General features: G+C 44.8%; 1 protein-coding gene across 1 annotated transcript in view; it reads left to right on the forward strand.

Annotated features, from left to right (window-relative positions):
* ZCCHC7 (zinc finger CCHC-type containing 7) overlaps positions 1 to 17,396 on the forward strand; it is an 86,845-nt gene that overhangs the window by 41,007 nt on the left and 28,442 nt on the right. Inside the window, exons 4-5 of the mRNA XM_086867133.1 lie at positions 15,294 to 15,337; positions 16,470 to 16,595. Of these exons, the coding sequence (XP_086723259.1) occupies positions 15,294 to 15,337; positions 16,470 to 16,595 (170 nt within the window). The remainder of the gene's footprint in view (positions 1 to 15,293; positions 15,338 to 16,469; positions 16,596 to 17,396) is intronic.

The following is a 17,396-nucleotide window of genomic DNA, read 5'->3' on the forward strand; positions in this document are numbered from 1 at the left end:
TCCTCGATTTATTGTTCCCTGGTAGTTGTTTCTTTGGGAGCAGGCCTCTTGTATAGCTATTTGTTGAACTGTGTACCTACTGAATTAGTCAAAGACCTGTATAAAACCATTTTTTTCTTTTCCTCTTTACCCCTCCCCCAAACTTGCTTTTGTTATGTATTGGCTTGCTAATCCTTGTGTTGAGCAGTATCAGACATCACCTTTCTTGGGGGCACTTAGTCCACTCTTCCGCTTTCTTTGTCAAAGGGCTCCCTTAATAGGAGAAGTCAACAGGGAGGACAAAAGGGATTGAAAGTTGTATTTAATCGGGGTCAGAGAGGTGGTGTTCAGAGTGACGGGCCCACAGGCAGGCTGGCCTTTTATGCTTTCCGACACAGATGGTCCCAGAGCATTCAGCTAAGTGAAGAGAAAGCTGCCCAGTGAAAGCTATTGTGGGGCAGCATCGTTACAGTTGAGAAGGGTTGCCAGGGGTAACTGGAGAGTATCACCAGCATCCTGTGATCACTAGTCTGTGCCATTGAAAACCCCAGACCCGGGATTGCTCTGGGTCCCTTGGCATCCTCCCGATCTCTGGCGTAAGCAGCAGTGTCTCATGCTACCTTTTTAAAATTTAATATCAGTTTTTTTACTTTGAGGCACATAAACTGTGGAATCATTTGCATTTCTTAATTTCAGAGTAGCCACCTTCTGCAAAATATACAGCCACTTGCTTTTCAATATATTGCTTTTCTTCCCCCAGGGAATAGTCTAATAATATTTGAACTTATTAAGATAATACTGTGTTTACAGAAACTTAATTTTTTAACATTTGTCTGAGTACATGAATAGCTGAATAAAAAATAAAAAAATAAAAAAAAATTAAAAAAAAGAAGAGGGAAAAAAAGGAGCATTTGTAATTCAACATGAATGAAGACTGCAGGAATGTACAAAAGCTTTTGGAAGCTGTGTCCAGAAGAACCCCAGGGGTTTGCCATGGTACCTTCTTTGGTCTAACCAAGTGGCACATCACAGCAGGTAAAATGTGTTCCTGACAAAATACTTGAATGCTGCTTTTCTTTTTAAACAGCAACAGCACTACTGATTTTTTGTTGAAGCCATAGGTGCTGGCAATTGTAACTCAGGTGAAATAGTGTTTGAAAGAGCAAATACAAGGAGAAGCCTTGAGTAAGCCAAGAAGGTGAGCACTGCAAAGTGGGTGGTGCCCAGCAGCTATCCCTCAGCATGTGCCATCAGCAGCAGTGGCCACAGAGAGCTGCCCTGGGTGCAGTCCAGGGTACCTGGTACCTTGGGAGGGGCAGATGCAGAACCAGCTGTGCCATACAGCATCCAGTGCAGAACCAGCTGTGCTGCCCAGTGCCCAGGGCAGAGCCAGCTGTGCTGCCCTGTGCCCAGAGCAGAGCCAGCTGTGCTGCCCAGTGCCCAGAGCCAGCTGTGCTGCCCAGGGTCCAGAGCAGAGCCAGCTGTGCTGCCCTGTGCCCAGAGCAGAGCCAGCTGTGCTGCCCAGTGCCCAGAGCCAGCTGTGCTGCCCAGGGTCCAGAGCAGAGCCAGCTGTGCTGCCCTGTGCCCAGAGCAGAGCCAGCTGTGCTGCCCAGGGTCCAGAGCAGAGCCAGCTGTGCTGCCCAGTGCCCAGAGCCAGCTGTGCTGCCCTGTGCCCAGAGCAGAGCCAGCTGTGCTGCCCAGTGCCCAGAGCAGAGCCAGCTGTGCTGCCCAGGGTCCAGAGCAGAGCCAGCTGTGCTGCCCAGTGCCCAGAGCCAGCTGTGCTGCCCTGTGCCCAGAGCAGAGCCAGCTGTGCTGCCCAGTGCCCAGAGCCAGCTGTGCTGCCCTGTGCCCAGAGCAGAGCCAGCTGTGCTGCCCAGTGCCCAGAGCCAGCTGTGCTGCCCAGGGTCCAGAGCAGAGCCAGCTGTGCTGCCCAGTGCCCAGAGCCAGCTGTGCTGCCCAGGGTCCAGAGCAGAGCCAGCTGTGCTGCCCAGTGCCCAGAGCCAGCTGTGCTGCCCTGTGCCCAGAGCAGAGCCAGCTGTGCTGCCCAGTGCCCAGAGCCAGCTGTGCTGCCCAGGGTCCAGAGCAGAGCCAGCTGTGCTGCCCAGTGCCCAGAGCCAGCTGTGCTGCCCTGTGCCCAGAGCAGAGCCAGCTGTGCTGCCCAGTGCCCAGAGCCAGCTGTGCTGCCCAGGGTCCAGAGCAGAGCCAGCTGTGCTGCCCAGGGTCCAGAGCAGAGCCAGTTGTGCCACCTGCCAGCACCTGCACACCCAGAGCACCTCCAGTGTCAGTGGGTGCCAGCCAGGCCTCACTGTAGGCCAGAGGGTGATGGGCACAGGGGATCAGACCCAGGGGATCACAGCCCAGCCTTTGCAGTGTCATTGTCCTTCTATCCCCATTAGTCACCTCCAGAGCACCGCCTGCCACAGGGCCACATGGAAGCATCACAGTGATGGCATTTGTGTGATGTTAGTCATGCAGGGAGTCCCCACATAAGCTACCATATGACCCAAATTTCATTAAAAAGTTGGATATTTGAATTAAAATGTGATTATTTTGGATATTTCAGCACTTCTGGACATTTTTACCAGTGTAAATATTGTCTACAGTTAAGCAGCTCCCATTCTCCACTTGTTTTTCCCCACTTAGATCACTGAGGTGCTCCAGTCTGAGTGCTCCTGTTGGTATCAGTGACAGTGGTGGCTCCTGCAGTGATGACACCTGGATTCCCCACGGCATTCCTTTTTTGTGTGGTGGCAGGGTAGGGTGCTGTGGGTAAAACACCCTCTTTGTGGCAGAATTGTTTGTGGTTTTTGTTATGGCAGTGTCAGATTGCAAAGGAAAGGGAGGTTTTGCAGGGCTTTGTCAAAGCAAGCAGCCTTGGAAGTCAAAAGTATAATCTTCATTATAATGAAACAGAAATAATGAAGGCTGGAGGCAGGTGTGTAATTCAAAGAGCATGTTGTCAGAGACAATGGCAAAAACGGAAATCAGTGTTTCTACAGCTCCTGAGATACGTTCTTTTCAGGCAACCAGTGAATTTATCATTCTTTATAATTCCAAGGAGGGAGGCTAGCTGTGCATTCCTTTCTCAGATTAAATAGTTGGCCCACTTGTTCTCCAGATTGTGAATGTTGCTGGTGAGTGATCTGTTTGCTTCAAATAGTGTGTTTACTTGCCTGCATTTATGTTGAGTAGGTGGCTTTTTAGGTTTATACCTCTTTTTCATTTTTTAAAACCATTTGAAGATCTTCAGGGTAAAAAATTGCATAATTTTTCTTTCCCTTATGCTTCTGTCTGCACCTCTGTTAAAAAAATAATAATAATGTAATCACATCTTTCCTAGTGCATTGTCGAGTTTGTTGATCTTATACAAACACAGACATAAATGAAAGCAAGGGTAGAAATAATGCATCTCAAATGTACTTTCTCCACTTTTTTAAAAAAATTAATATCTGATTTTAAGAGTTGTGTATTATATGGAAAATACACACCTGATTTTAGTCATACTGAATAATCTGAATCACTAACTAACGGCAAAAAGAGATGCAAACTTGAGCATCCAAGCAATTTTTTATTGCTCATGCATCAAGCACTTGAAATAAAATTTTTGAGGTTGTACTCAGCAGATGCCCTTACTGCCACCCACAATTCATAACACTTTGGGAGTTTCTTGATTCTGGTCTTGACCTGAATTAAGAAGGTAAATATATGGGAAGAAATCTGTAGCTCTGGTTTTTAATTGGTAGTTAATATTTTGATTTTTTTTCCTAAAACACATGGTCTTGGCACCAAGGCCATTCCTTATGGCAGCTCACAGCTGGCAGAACTGGGTGTGTGTGCTGGCGTTACTGCGTGCTCATCTGCGTGCTGGCACATTCCTGTGAGGCTGAAATGCTGCTCCTCACCAAGACAGCCAGCGCTGGCCCAGCAGGTGTGGCTGCCTTCAGCCTCAGGCGACATCTGGGGCTGCATCTGGCACCCCAGAACTGGTGCAGTCTCTGGTAGCAGCGCTTGGTGAGCCCACAGCAGTGGCATTGTCCCACTGTCAGGACTTGCCCAGCAGGTCACAGCTGATCTTTGGACAGCCTTGGGGCCACCTCAGTGCCACCCCTTGCGCCCTGGCCCCACTGCCACCCACAGACAGGGACCAGCTGTCAGCAGGAAGGTGATGTGGGGTGTTCCAGCCTCCTCCTCCTGCTCCTGCTCCTCCTTCACAGACAGGCTTTTCTGATGTTTAGTGAGAAATGGTGCCAGCTCCCCTCAGGGCTGTCTCTGCTGGCGCTACCTCTGTGTTCCCCCTTCCCAGCTGGTCAAGACTTTAGGGACAGGACTGGTCCTTGTGAGCTGTGGTGGCTCCTGTGCCCTGGCCACAGGCTCAGAACATCCCTCTTGTGTTCCACTGCTTTTCCTGTCTCCCTCCTCCCTGCACACAGCCCACTGAAAGATGGTGTGAGTTAGAGAGAGTGTCTACATTATTTGTTTAAAGGACTGACAAGCTACCACCCTGCTCAGGAAATTTGGTTGATTGCACATTTTAAATGAGACCTTGGTGATTTTTTTCAGTGATAGGACTGGTTGTTTTTTTCCTAGTGTTGCTAGGTAGAAGCAGGATCTGCTTTGCAACCAGCCCTTCAGTCATGGATGCAGACATCCCTTCCTCTTGTCCAGATCAAGGGGGAAAACCTGAATCTAAGATTTCAGGAGTTACTGCCCAGATTTGTGATACAGAAACTATATTTAGTCAGTTGTGCAGTAGAACCGTGGTTCTGCTGCAGCGTAGGGGACTTTCACCTGAGGTACACGGGCAAAACTGTTCAGATGACTGACTCTTTATCAGAAAGGAGTGACTTAAATCACAGCTTTTGATGTGCATCAGCTTACTTGGACTAATACAAATATTTCATGTTCACTTCAGCTCAGTCACATGAAGTAAGTGACCTGAATTAAATAACTGCATATTTTAAAGAATACTTCTGTTTAAAAATCAGCATTGAAACAAAAAAGAAGCTTTAATCAAGCAAAACATTATAAAATAAATGAAAAAAAAAATATAAAAATGAAGTGCATAACATTTTCCTACTAGAACAGCAAGAAGTTGAGGCTTGCATATCTGAATTTAGGTAGGAAGAGCTAGCATATAATATGCCTTCCATTTGTACTTACATCTGGAGGAAGTGACATTAAACGTCCTAAGTGCTGTTTTAAAACTAATTAAATGCAGGTAAACTATGCAGTACTGCTGTTATCCAATTAATTTTCAGTAAAGGCTTGTTAAATTCTCAGAACTCAAATGCTTAAAATCAAGTATAGACTTGTGAGCTCTCCTAGTCGCTGTGCTCTGTTCTGAGTCCCGGGCACATCACAGGCTGTGGAAACGCTTGGGCAGTTCCCACGGGGATTGATGTGGTGCTGATCACATCCCTCTGGCCTCCTGCCTGGCAGCACCTGGGCAGGAGGTGCAGGGACCTCCTGCAAGCTCCTCAGGTGTAGGAAAAACTCATATTGTTAGAGAACCTAAATTTAGTAGATGTGAAAGAAAGTTTTGTTCATTACAACACCGTACTTAAAATACAAATTGTTTTTGGTAGCGGTGAGAAGGATTTTCCTATTGCTGTAGAATCTGTGTATGGAAAAGAAAAAAAAAAAAAAAGCCAAACAAACAAACAGAAAAGAAACCAAAACCACAGAGATAAATTATCAAAGTATAAAAACGATGTCTTTAGCATCACAGGAGGTGCTTTTGAGCCCACCATTGAAGTGTTAATTGCAGTTACACGGCATGCACAAAATAGGAAGTAAAACATAATGAGACAGAGATCAAGTATACACTATTTTTAAAAATTGTTTTGTTTTATTAATTAATGGTAAAAAAAGCTTTTTCTTCCCATGCTGCAATGGAATGCCCTCCCTGCTTCTGGAGCGTCTGCACCCCACTGCTGAGACTGCTGCACCAGTGTGCGTGGGAAACAGACATGAAATTGGGGTCTCAGTTTCATTTTATGTGAGATAAAACCTGAGATAAATTGCAGCATTGAAAGAGTTTTAAACAAGCAAAGACTGAATTCTGTCACTGGGAGTTGTTATTTGCTAATTATAGAGAGAACATTTCCTTTTCTCCACTTTTCTTTGAAAAGATAAGGAAGAAGAGTGACATCTTTTCTGCTATGGTCCTTGTTGCAACAGAACTGTTGTAGCCAGTGAGATTTAGCAATTCTTTGGCAAGGCCACTTCATTTTTCATCACCTCAAAATTGTACCTCTTAAGTACAGAATTTTTTTGAAAAACTGTTTTCTGTTGTGAACAGAAGGCTGATGCTGAGATGTCCATTCCAGTTGTTTTCTGTTCCAAATTACAGAAGGCATTTGTCATGTGAAACGAACACCAAAAAATTAGCACTGCAACGAGAAGGACATTATGTATTTTCTCATTCTTTGCCATGTTACAATCTCCACCCTGCAGAGCCCAACATGTGACCAGTCTCAAGACGTGTGACCTTCAGGCACTGGATGCTAGCTAGTGCTCTTAGGTGCTGTTATGTTCCAGATGTCTGCAGCCCTTCACGGCAGTTTGCTGTGGGGACTCTTGGAAGACAAACTGCACCATCTTGGAACATGCTTTACAAGCCATGACCAAGGTGTTGAGAAGGTCTTTCAGACTCTTCCTGCTGTAGAAGTGCTTCGGGTATGGACTAAAGGATCTGCCGGTGGTAGTCATAAGGTCATAAAAACCCAGGTAGACCAAATGAGAGCAGAGTGCTTAAGCAGGAGCTTTCTTCTCACGGAGCATCTGTGCTGTTGCATATCCTCAGATGCATCAGCATCTCGTTTCTAATCACTTTCAGGAGTGCTGTGTCACTGCATCACTCCTCTCTTTTCTTGGGAAGCTCAAGTCTGAGGAAGCCTTTAATGTGCAGGGGCGCCAGGGTGCATGGCAGGTGGGAAGATTTCTTCAAATGGGTTATGAGGTGGTGTTCATTTCTGTTACCCAGATTGGAGAAGTATTCTGTTCAGAATGAATATTTTTAAAGAACCTCCTGCTTATGAGTTCTATTGCTATCATCATGAGGACCAAAATGGAAAACTAGGAGTTTTACCCACTCCATGTCTCCATACTGGCATCAGGTCAAACTGCAGTTATGCTCTCAGAGTAATGCAATTTCCCACATCCTGACTCTGACCAGGCTCTTGGGGAGTCCTTTTGTCTGGAGTTCATTCGAGTCCTCCCAGGAAAAGATGGAAGTGCTGAAATGAGAGCTGTTTTGGGTCTGTCTCTTCCCAGGCACCCTGTGGTGGTCCTCCTTGTGTTCCAAGAGCTGTTTGTGGGAGCCTGGTCTGAGTATGAGGATGGGAAGGAATCACCAGAGCTGGGATGATTTCATTTGCCTTTGCCCAATGGGCCATTTATCAGCATGAAGGAAAGCTGAACCAAAATTCTGGCCCATACCCAAAGACTGGCACTCAGCCTGCATTGAAATGTGATTTATTTTTTCCTGGGTTAAAGATTTTGGGAATTTCAGAGAAAAAGTTAGGATTCCCAATTAAGCTTGACAAATTTCAGATATTTATCTACATCAATATTATTCCAACTCAGGGATTATTTCCCTATTTTATTGTTTATGGCAGCATCAAGAGAGCTGTGCCGTTTCTCCAGGATGCAGCTACTGGTGAATGGTTTTAGGTTTGTGATTCAACTGAAGCATTGAATTTCCAAGAAGCAATTAATTTCCAAGAAGCTTTAAATCTGGATTTCATTGCAGGGAGACACATCACATTGTTGGCACATGCCTTACAGGGCTTCTTTTAGCCACAGGGACTTTGGCAGATCTGACGCCACAAGAGCAAGGTTCTGTGGACGTTGTTGTCTCTTTTTTATTTGTATTTATATTTCATCCATTTTGTACTGGTGAAAAAAGATGCACCATGTTGGCAAAGGAGACACAATTGCTGGTCCTGTGTGAATGGTGAGGAGTGAAGCAGGGTCTGTCTCAGGCTCTGTCTCAGCAGTTGAGCGAGCACCGCTGTATGCAGCTGTGAGGGATCCCTACAGTCCCCGGAGCGGTGTGTGTGCTGGGCTGGGCTGGCAGGCTCCAGCAGCCAGATGAGACCGTGACACTGCCACAGACACCCCTCTCCACGAGCTGATTAAGAGGTGAAGGTTCCCCGTGGCTGTGGAGCCCTGGCCCCCACCATCACCTGCCTAGTGAAGGGTTGTGCAGCCCTGACAAAATCGCAATCACTTCAACGTAGAAATAGTCTCAGTGACGCTGAATCAATTCCTGGCAACCTATTGATCCCACAAGGCATCTCAAGATATCCCTGCTGCTGGAGCTCGGGCCTCACAGACCTCACAGCCCTGCATGCCCAGGCCGTGCTCCCCAGCTCCGTGTCCGTCTGTCCGTCTGTGCGTTCTGGAGAGGCTTGCTGGGCATCGGTCTGCACTAGTTCAGTGTGCTACCACAGCAAATGCTGCAGACACCTTGGCAGGAGAATGACACTAGGAAACAAAAATCATTTTTCCTGTTTTGAAATTAAAATTATATCTCAAAATGGGTGGTTCTGTGATTAATTTAGATGAGTCTAAGACTTTTTCTGGCACTAACATGTCCTGAAATTTCCATTTATTTCATTACTGTACTTTTGGCTTTATCCTTGGTTTCATTTTCTCATATGTAATTCTGAGTTAGCATTTATTATTTTTGTCTTCACCAAGGATTGCTGGAATCTAAAAGGTATTTCAGACAACTCAATCAAATAGCTAAAAAGGGTTTCTCTTCAAAGTAAAGTATTATTCCCTTTTCAGTCAATATAGAAAATAGTCAAAAAGTGAAATCTTGATGCACCCAATGAGAACAATAGATTTGTGTTCAGCCTTTCCTTCTCTAAATTAGAAATCACAGTATAGACAATGGGATTTCTAAATCATATATTATACCTTATTCTCTGGTGGGAATAAAATGTTCATGTTTGCCTCCTTTTCTCTGTTTAAGTTTGACTGCTGTGAACACTAGGAAGAATAACCCTGCAGCTTTTCTTTCTTTTTTTCTTTTTTTTTTTTTTTTTTTTTTTAATCTATTCACTTTATACTTTTCAGACAGATTTTTCCCCGGGGTGAAACAAAGGTTAACTGAAATTTCCTCTGTTGTGTACCTGAACGAATCAGCAGTTTGAGAAGGAAATCCCATTGATGGGCAAAGAGAGTGACAGGCTCTATTTAAAGAATTCCCCCGACTGTGTGGTAGACCAACCATGCCATGAATTTAACTGTTCCTGTGGTCCCCATACTTGTACCCACCAAAAAGAGAGAAAAACCTACTTTGTTCTGCAAATGTTGCGCTAAGCTTTGAAAATCATGAGCCGCTGAGTTTTGTGAATTAACATGGCCAGCAGTGGCCAGTGCTGAAGGAAGCAGTGTTACAGCACAGACAGAAAACAGACAGGAAATTATGCGTACTTACATAATGGAAAGGGCACCCTACGTGTTCATGTTTAGCATGTGTCCCTGCATTTCAGCAGTTTGGTGGTACGTGTATTCCACAAAAATATGATTTACAGAATTGTCTTTTGCTTTGTTCACTGCACATTTTTATTCCCACTCGGTACCTGAGGCGCTTTAGGCAGACAGAGCTGCTGGAATAAATGGAGCTGAGGGAGACACAGAAGGGCACACGTGTGGGGGTGCAGGAGGGGTCACTGCAGAGGCTCTTTGACACAGGAACAGGGTACAGGGCCAAAATGTGGTATCAGGGACCTGACTCCTGTTAGGACGGCAGGATGCACAGTGCTGCAGTCATATCTGTATTTATTAATGTCTGTTTAACACCAAAAGTATGTCTCTGCCAGGTTAGGTGGTCTTAACTCATCTGTGCTGTGCTCTGCTGTCTGTGATGTGCCTGGAGTGGCCACCCCAGCCCAGACACGCTGCTGGGGAATTAGAGCACCCCAACTGCCAGACCTTTCCTCTCTGGCAGTGATGGTTAAGTCTTCCCCATGGGTCGTAGCTGCTGAAGTTTGTTTAAAGTAACTTTTACAGCTCCTGGGGGGGTGTGGTTTCCCACTTTTGCAGGGCTGCTCAGAGGTGTGTGAGTTTCTTTTCTTGTTTGAACTCGGGTTTGCTTCTTGCCACCTCTGCCTTTGCATCAGTCAACTGCGTACATTTTAATTCATTTCAAAATGGGTTGAGTATTGTTTCTTGGATTTTGTGATGCTTTTCAAAAATGGCACAGATAAAGGTTGCTAAAGATAAAGCATTGCAGGGATTTCTCTACTGCCAAAATGTGCGCATTACTGGCACATACATAATTTTAGGTATGAAGAGGAGAGGTAAGAGGGCCTTTTTTTGCCTTGAGAAAATGTCTCAAATTGAACTTCTGTCAACAATTCCATCGACTGATTTCCCTGTGGGAGTTATGGATCTCTTTTAAGCTGTCTTAAAAAGATATTGACAGGTATTCCATTAAACAGCAGGTGTTTTGTTTTTAAGAAAATCATCTCTTTCTTATCAAGGAAATGTTGATAAATCCCTAGAATTATCTAAGAAAAACACACCAGGGTTGATGATGTTCCCCTGCAAGGGGCTGCTGTGAGCAGCTGGGGTGTGCAGAGGGGGCTGCAGCCCCTTGGCCCCCGAGCACGTCCTGCAGGGAGGGGTCCCTGCTGGGATGGACCTGGAGCTGCGGGAGGGGGAGCCCCAGCCAGCACGAGCAGGACCAGCCTCTTGTCCATGGAGTCCGTTCTGCAGCAGGCCAAGTGTGGGGTGGGATGGGTGTGGGGTCCTGCATGCACACACGTGCTCAGGTGAACGTGCACAGGCTCGCAGACAGTGCCCTGCACACACACATTTGTCTGTACGCCCCTGGAATACCTCTGCCAGAAGGGAAAGATGTGCAGCGTGTCCTGGTCCACAGGCACCCAAATTCCTGTGCTTTACAGAGCCTGGGAGGCCACCTCAGTTTCTGTTTTGGGACAGTGCTTGGCTGCTGTGCCAGCACACTGTCATTCCTTTTCCTTTTGTGAGAAGGGCTACATGGGCACAGAAAATGTGGAACTCATTGTAGCAGGCTCCATTACTGTAAGACTTGAATCACTTCAGGTCACAAATAATCGGGAATTTTCAGATACATGTAATATGTCACAAGGTGAAATTCTTACAGATCTAGTGATTTTTAGGAGTTTTAAGGCTTGTAATTTTAAAATGTTCTCCCACTAGCAGCAGAAGCTGTGTCCTGGTATGGTAAATACTGTTCAGAGGTATGTCTGAAACAGTCCTTGCCACAGAGATCTTACAGTAGAATATAATTAGAGTTCTCTATTCTGTAATATGCTATATTAATTAGCAGTCAAAATCCAATTTTTAAAGCCCAGCTTTGAAATGTATTTGCCCTTCAGGCCACGTATCATTGTGCCACAGCTTGAAGTGTCTTGTTTCACTGGGCTGATCATAAAATAAAATAAAATAAAATACATCTCATCATGTATTTTCCAATGAGAAGGGGGGGGGGGGGGGGAATGACCACTTGCTGCCTTCTTTTGGGAAATTTAGTGTTTTATTTTCAAAGGATGGATGTCCATACTCTGCAGCTTCTCTGTTGTTGAAGAAGGTGATGACACAAACCCTTGCAGGACAGGCAGAGCTTGTGTAAGGATATGTTTTCTCCCAGCTCTGAGGAGTGAAACACGAGTGTGATTTTAGGGGGGATCACAGCCCAAGCCCAGCAGGATCAGCTGCCAGGGTCCCTGGTGGAACAGCACAGCAGATAAGGAAATTTTGTGAACCATTTATTGTTTAATCTGAGTCAGTGTTTTGTTCCGTGGAAACAGATTGTTCCTCCGGGCAATTTCAGGTTTTGACTGCTGGTCCTCCTTCTCCCTCCTCCCCTCCTCTCCCCTGTCTGGGATGAAAGAGGGGAGGTTTGAATGCACATTGAACAGTGGTCCTAAATCTGGCTTCACCCTGAGCGCTGCTCAGAAATTTACATTTTCATGCTGATGGAAGGATACATGTGAATCTCAATGATCTTTCAAAATTTTCTTTAAATAAAAGCAAAGCTGTTGCTCGCCATTCATCCCATTGTGCAGGGGCAGAGGACAGCCAAAATGTGGTACTTGATAAAGGGAGAACCTTGTGCAGACTTCCATTTTCATATAAATGCTGTATATTTTACATCCTCTTCTTCCCTGATCTGCAGTTTGACCACACCATTTTCTCAAAGTATAAATACAAGAAGTTTATACAGTAAAGTCTATTGTATTTTTTTACTATAGGAATATATATAATCATAGTACAGGTATTCATCTTAATCTTAGTATAGAAAACTTAGTGTAGAAATTAATATAACCTTATAAAGGAGATAGCATTTAACAAATGAAGATGAGGAGGATTAAAAGCACAAATATATCTAAGATGTTCTTGGGGTTTTTTTTTAACTCACAGAAAGCTTTAAGTAAGTTTTATATGTGCAACTTCTCCATAGAAAAAGGGGGAAATCAGGGATTGTTTGAGTAAGTCTTTGAACTGCGTATTCTGAAGAGTAAAAATAAAATGAAAGCAAATGTAACAATAAAGCAATCACAGCCCTCCCTTCAGGCAGAAATCCACCTTCTGTGTACATGCCCACCTTAAAAAAAAGCGTGGAATGCTCTGATGTGGTGCTGGCAATGGTCTTGGAGGACATCAGGTGCAGGTGTCCTGCCCAGCTTGGCGAGGGATGGAGCTCCCAGCAAACGGCGTGTGTCTGCCCAAAACTGCCCTGGCTGCCTCAGGTGCTGGTCTGTGAGGTGGGAAAGCATCATCCTCGGGCAGCCTGGGGTTGGTGAACCCAGCTGTGGTCCCTTATCCATTCTGTGTTGATTTTGGGTGCCAGCTGCCCACCTGTGCCGGGGCAGAGCCAGCCTTGCACCCTTGGGAAGGCTGCGCCTGCCCGAGGCTGTGTGACGAGGGCTGCAGGCTACAGAGAATGTGGCATTAGGGCTCCCCTGCCACACCAAGGTGCTGGTGCTGCTGGTGCTGGTGCTGGTGCTGGTGCTGGTGCTGGTGCTGGTGCTGGGTGAGCCAGTGGAGCAGCCGGGACAGGGCAGGAGCGTCCGGGAGCCACCCACCAGGCACTGGGATTGCCTTCGCCACACATTCATTCACCCAAATAAGCAAACAAAATCAGAAGGAAGGGGAAGTATCTGTCAATTTAATAAGAGTTTTGTGATTTATTTCATGATCTAGAGGCAGACCAAAGACTGTGGTCAGCGAGAAATATTGTTGTAGATTTTTCTGTTTCTCTACTGCAGGATTTCACCTTGGTTGCAGAAGCAAAACTCTCCCTAGGTGTTTCAGTCTGAAGAATTTATTGTGTGTGAAAACAAAGCCTTATGCAATCTATTGTGAATTAGAATTAACTTTTAGATCACCAAACAGATTTCGTAAAGGGAGATTTTGTTGTAATATTTCATTCAGCATTAAAGCTCTTTTTTATTTTCTGAGTGAAGCACTTTTAGCTTCTTGTATTAGTAGTATTTGAATCATTGTATCATGGTTTTCCCCTGTGTAGCTGGGGATTTTGACAGTGAAGAAGAGAAACTTGGTTGGTTTGCCCTCAGGAAGGACATGCCTAGTGATTAACAGGAGTTAATTCGCTGGTAATTTTGATCTGTGACCATTCTGCATGTGCATTTCTGTGCAACATAGCACTTGCGGTGCTGACTGCCAAGGCAGAGCTTTGAATTACAAATACCTTTTTCTTTATGAATTAATTTCCTTAACAGGCATTTAAGCCATAAATAATGCAGTCAAATATGACAGTGTTTTTTTACTTTTAACAATCAGACCTCAACAGGCTTGATTGTCTCTCGAGTGTACCCACAACTCGCTCCTGCCATGGGCACGGATGCATCACTGTCCCATCCTCACTCCCTGTGGTCCCCAGCGATGCTGGGGTAACAGTGCAGGTGGCTGCTGGAGTCCTGGCTGTGGCAGTCACTTCGTGTGCCCCAGCTCAGGCTCAGACATCATTGACATCAGTGTTTTAACAGTGTTTTAAATGCATTATCAATGTCTCAGTGAGTAAGTGTTGAAAAATGAAAATACTTCAGGGTGTTGTTCAGGTGAGAACATGCAGTGTGAGCCCTGACTGTTGAATGAAGAGCAGCAATAAACAGGTGTGCTCTAAGGCACCTGAGTGACATACCTTGTGTCCTAATACTGTATCACACACTTCAGCCAAAATTACTGAGTTTTTCAGTAAAGCAACAGAATGACATAAAATTATAGATGATATCATTTTAATTTGTAGTCATCCACCTTCTAATGGAAATGAATAGTACAATCAAAACTGGAAAAATTTTTGCTGTCTGTAAATCATGATGATGATGTGATTTGTGTTAGTAACATGGATGCCTCAGATTCAGATGGAATAGGTCGTGATGGATCAGGATGGGACAGTAAAAGTTTGCAAACACTTTATTAGCAGGATTAATTTACACACAGGTTGTAATGCTTGCTGTAAAGCACAGGTGAGGTGAGTGCCTGTGCTGACATGGATCCTCCTGCAGCAGTGAGGAGCTGCTGTGGAGCACTGGAGCACAGCTGTGTGCGCACAGCCAGAGCACTGAGCCCTGTTCACAGCAGAATTTTTAACAGCTCTAGCTGCATCCCTATTCCTTGAGCTTATTGCCCTTTCATTTCCTTCTTGTTTTGTTTCACTCCTGCCAGCCCAAAGGCTGCATGTGAGAAGGTTACAGCATGACAGTCAGTAATTCAGTGTGTCCTCCTGATTTATTGCACATTACCAAACCCTGTTTGGAAATAGATTTGCTCAGCTACAGTCTGGGTGTCTGAGGTTATGCCTAGCCGTGTTGGCACGCAGCAGTCAGGATGCAGGGCTGCAGACACAGACGTGGTGAATTCCCAAGGAGAAGTGTGTCCTCTGCAGGAACTTATTGTTCCATGTGCTCCCCGGCTTGCAGCCTCTGGGCTGGAGCTGGGCATCCCCACGAACGCAGGCAGGGACAGCTCCAGTGGATGGAGTCAGGGCCCTTGGAGCCCATGCCTCTGGAGTAATGAAATCCCCACCTGAATCCAGGGGTCAGGACATGAATGTGGTGTCAGAAAAACTCCTCCCAGTAGGTGTACATGTGCTGATACTCAAGTGAGGCAGATTTGGTGCCACTGGGTCAGTAGCTTTCCTTTACCAAAGATGGAACTAGTTTCTCTGCTTTGGTACATCAAAATCTGTTAGCCATTTCAATAACTGCAGTAACCATTGTGTTGAATATATTATAGAAAAATATTCATATAAATTAAATATAATTAATTTTATTTCTGTTTTTCAGGAGGAACTGATGTGGACTGGTCCATCTCTCATAAAGACTTAGAGGTAAATACAGACAACCAAATTTTTCTATAATCCATTATTTTATTGCTTACTAACAACCAGAATAAACTCAATGGGATTGAAAAATCGCTCTGTTGTGTTTTTGTGGGACAGTTAGCAGTGTCCTCCCACAGGAGGAAGGAGTTCTTGAGTTGAGGCTGGCATAGAGGTAGGAAGGGACAGGGATGCCAAGAGCTGGAGTGCTCCCACAGACTGCAAGATGGACATTGGTTCTTCCTTCCTGGTCTCTTTGGAGCCCCAGATCTGTTTTGGGGCAGCTCTGGGAGCCAGCAGGGTGTGGAGCCTACCTGGGCTGGGCACAGGGGCAGCGTGAGGACACTGCAGCCTAGAGCTGCCAGGTGAGGTGCTGGAGCATCCAGGAGGAGCGAGCTTCAGCTGCTGTGTCCAGCTCACTCCCTTTTTCTTTCCAATGTCCAGTGCAGCTGATACAAGCGAGTGACACTAAGAAATTCTTGCCCCGAGGCAAGAATTATACCTCTCCTGTTCACTCATCCAAAATTTTATGTGTTTTTGTTTAAATTTGTCATGTTTACTAGGCAATGATGGTTGTAGATAGGATTTTCAATTCTGGCTGCCTACACATAAAGTATGTGTGAGGTCACTGAGAGAGAGAGACAGTTGTTTCCAGATTCTCTTTTCTTTTTTTTCTTTTTCCTTTTTATGTCTTTCTTTACAATTGCAAATTGCATATTTCATCCAGACTTGTATAGCATTGTACTTTGTCCAAGCAGTTTGCTTTAATGTGTGCAAGGGAGTATGTAACTTGCATTTGCAATTGATGTTCATTATATTTCTGCTCTGAAAAAAATTCCAGTTGGTCGTGACATAGCACAGTGAGTAAAAGTATTTTGGCTAATTGAGGGAAAGCTCCACAACTGCTGTTTAAAATAGTGAGAAAGAATGTCCTGAAGCGGAAGTTCAAATGAGAACTTTTCTTCCAGACAATGCAGGTTTCTCTGTAACAGAATTACCCATTCCAAACCTGGATGTGTAAATTGTACATGTGAAACATTAGATTTCTGCTGGATCACTGCCAGCAGTGACCTTTCTAATTCCCAGTTCCCAAAGCACAGAATCTCAAGTGGTAAATGCATTTCTCTCTCTGTTCCACCAGGCACAGATCTCCAACTATGCGGGCGTGAGGCACAGCGGCATGCGCTACTACTCAGCTGACAAAAACATTACTTGTAGGAACTGCGACAGACCAGGGCATTTGTCCAAGAACTGTCCCACTCCAAAGGTAAATGCAACACTTAAATCACTTGAACATTCAGCTGTTTTCTTAATATACCTTTGTGCTTGCTGTTAGAAGCATGATTTCAGTGGTTTATCATTTTTTTGGAAGCAGTGCTCTGAGGTGCAGGATAGCTTACACCAGATCAGTTTATTGTATAAAATTATTCCCCTGTTTGGCAATGTCATTGCTTTTATTGTTTTTATTAAAGAAAAATGTGCAGAATTACATCATATAGAATCATATTGAATGGTTTGTGTTGGAAGAGACGTTAAAGATTAACTTGTTCCACTCCCCTGCCATGGGCAGGAGCAACTTCCACTAAACATGTGGCTGTAAATTGAGGAAAAAAAAAAAAAAAAATCAAGTGCCATAAGAAACATCTTTTTTTTTTAAATGGTAAAACAGTCAGTAAGTGTAAAATATTTTTCAATTGTACTTTCAACAAGGAGAATCTGTGGAATTAGAAACACAGCCTTAGTAAATAAGTGAAAGCAGAAAGTATAATGAGCCATGATATGAACAGTGCTAAAAACCGTGGACAAGACAAAACTGGAGCGAACTTTAAGCTCTGGTAGATGCCAGATATTCCAAAAGTTTGTCCTGTGGTTAGGGGTTTAAAAGTCATTCAGTACACTGTCAAGAAGTGAGAGCCATTGTATGACAGCCTGGATTTACCAAGCCCAGCAGCAGAATCTGTAAAACCCTCAGTCCTCGGGGCTGTTACCCATGAGGACACTCAGAATGACCACATCCCACGGACCCTCCGGGGCAAATACACACTCTCACTGGGAGAAGTGGCTTTAC

Source organism: Cyanistes caeruleus, chromosome Z (assembly GCF_971803275.1).
Source record: "Cyanistes caeruleus chromosome Z, bCyaCae1.hap1.1, whole genome shotgun sequence".
Taxonomy (NCBI): Eukaryota; Metazoa; Chordata; class Aves; order Passeriformes; family Paridae; genus Cyanistes; species Cyanistes caeruleus.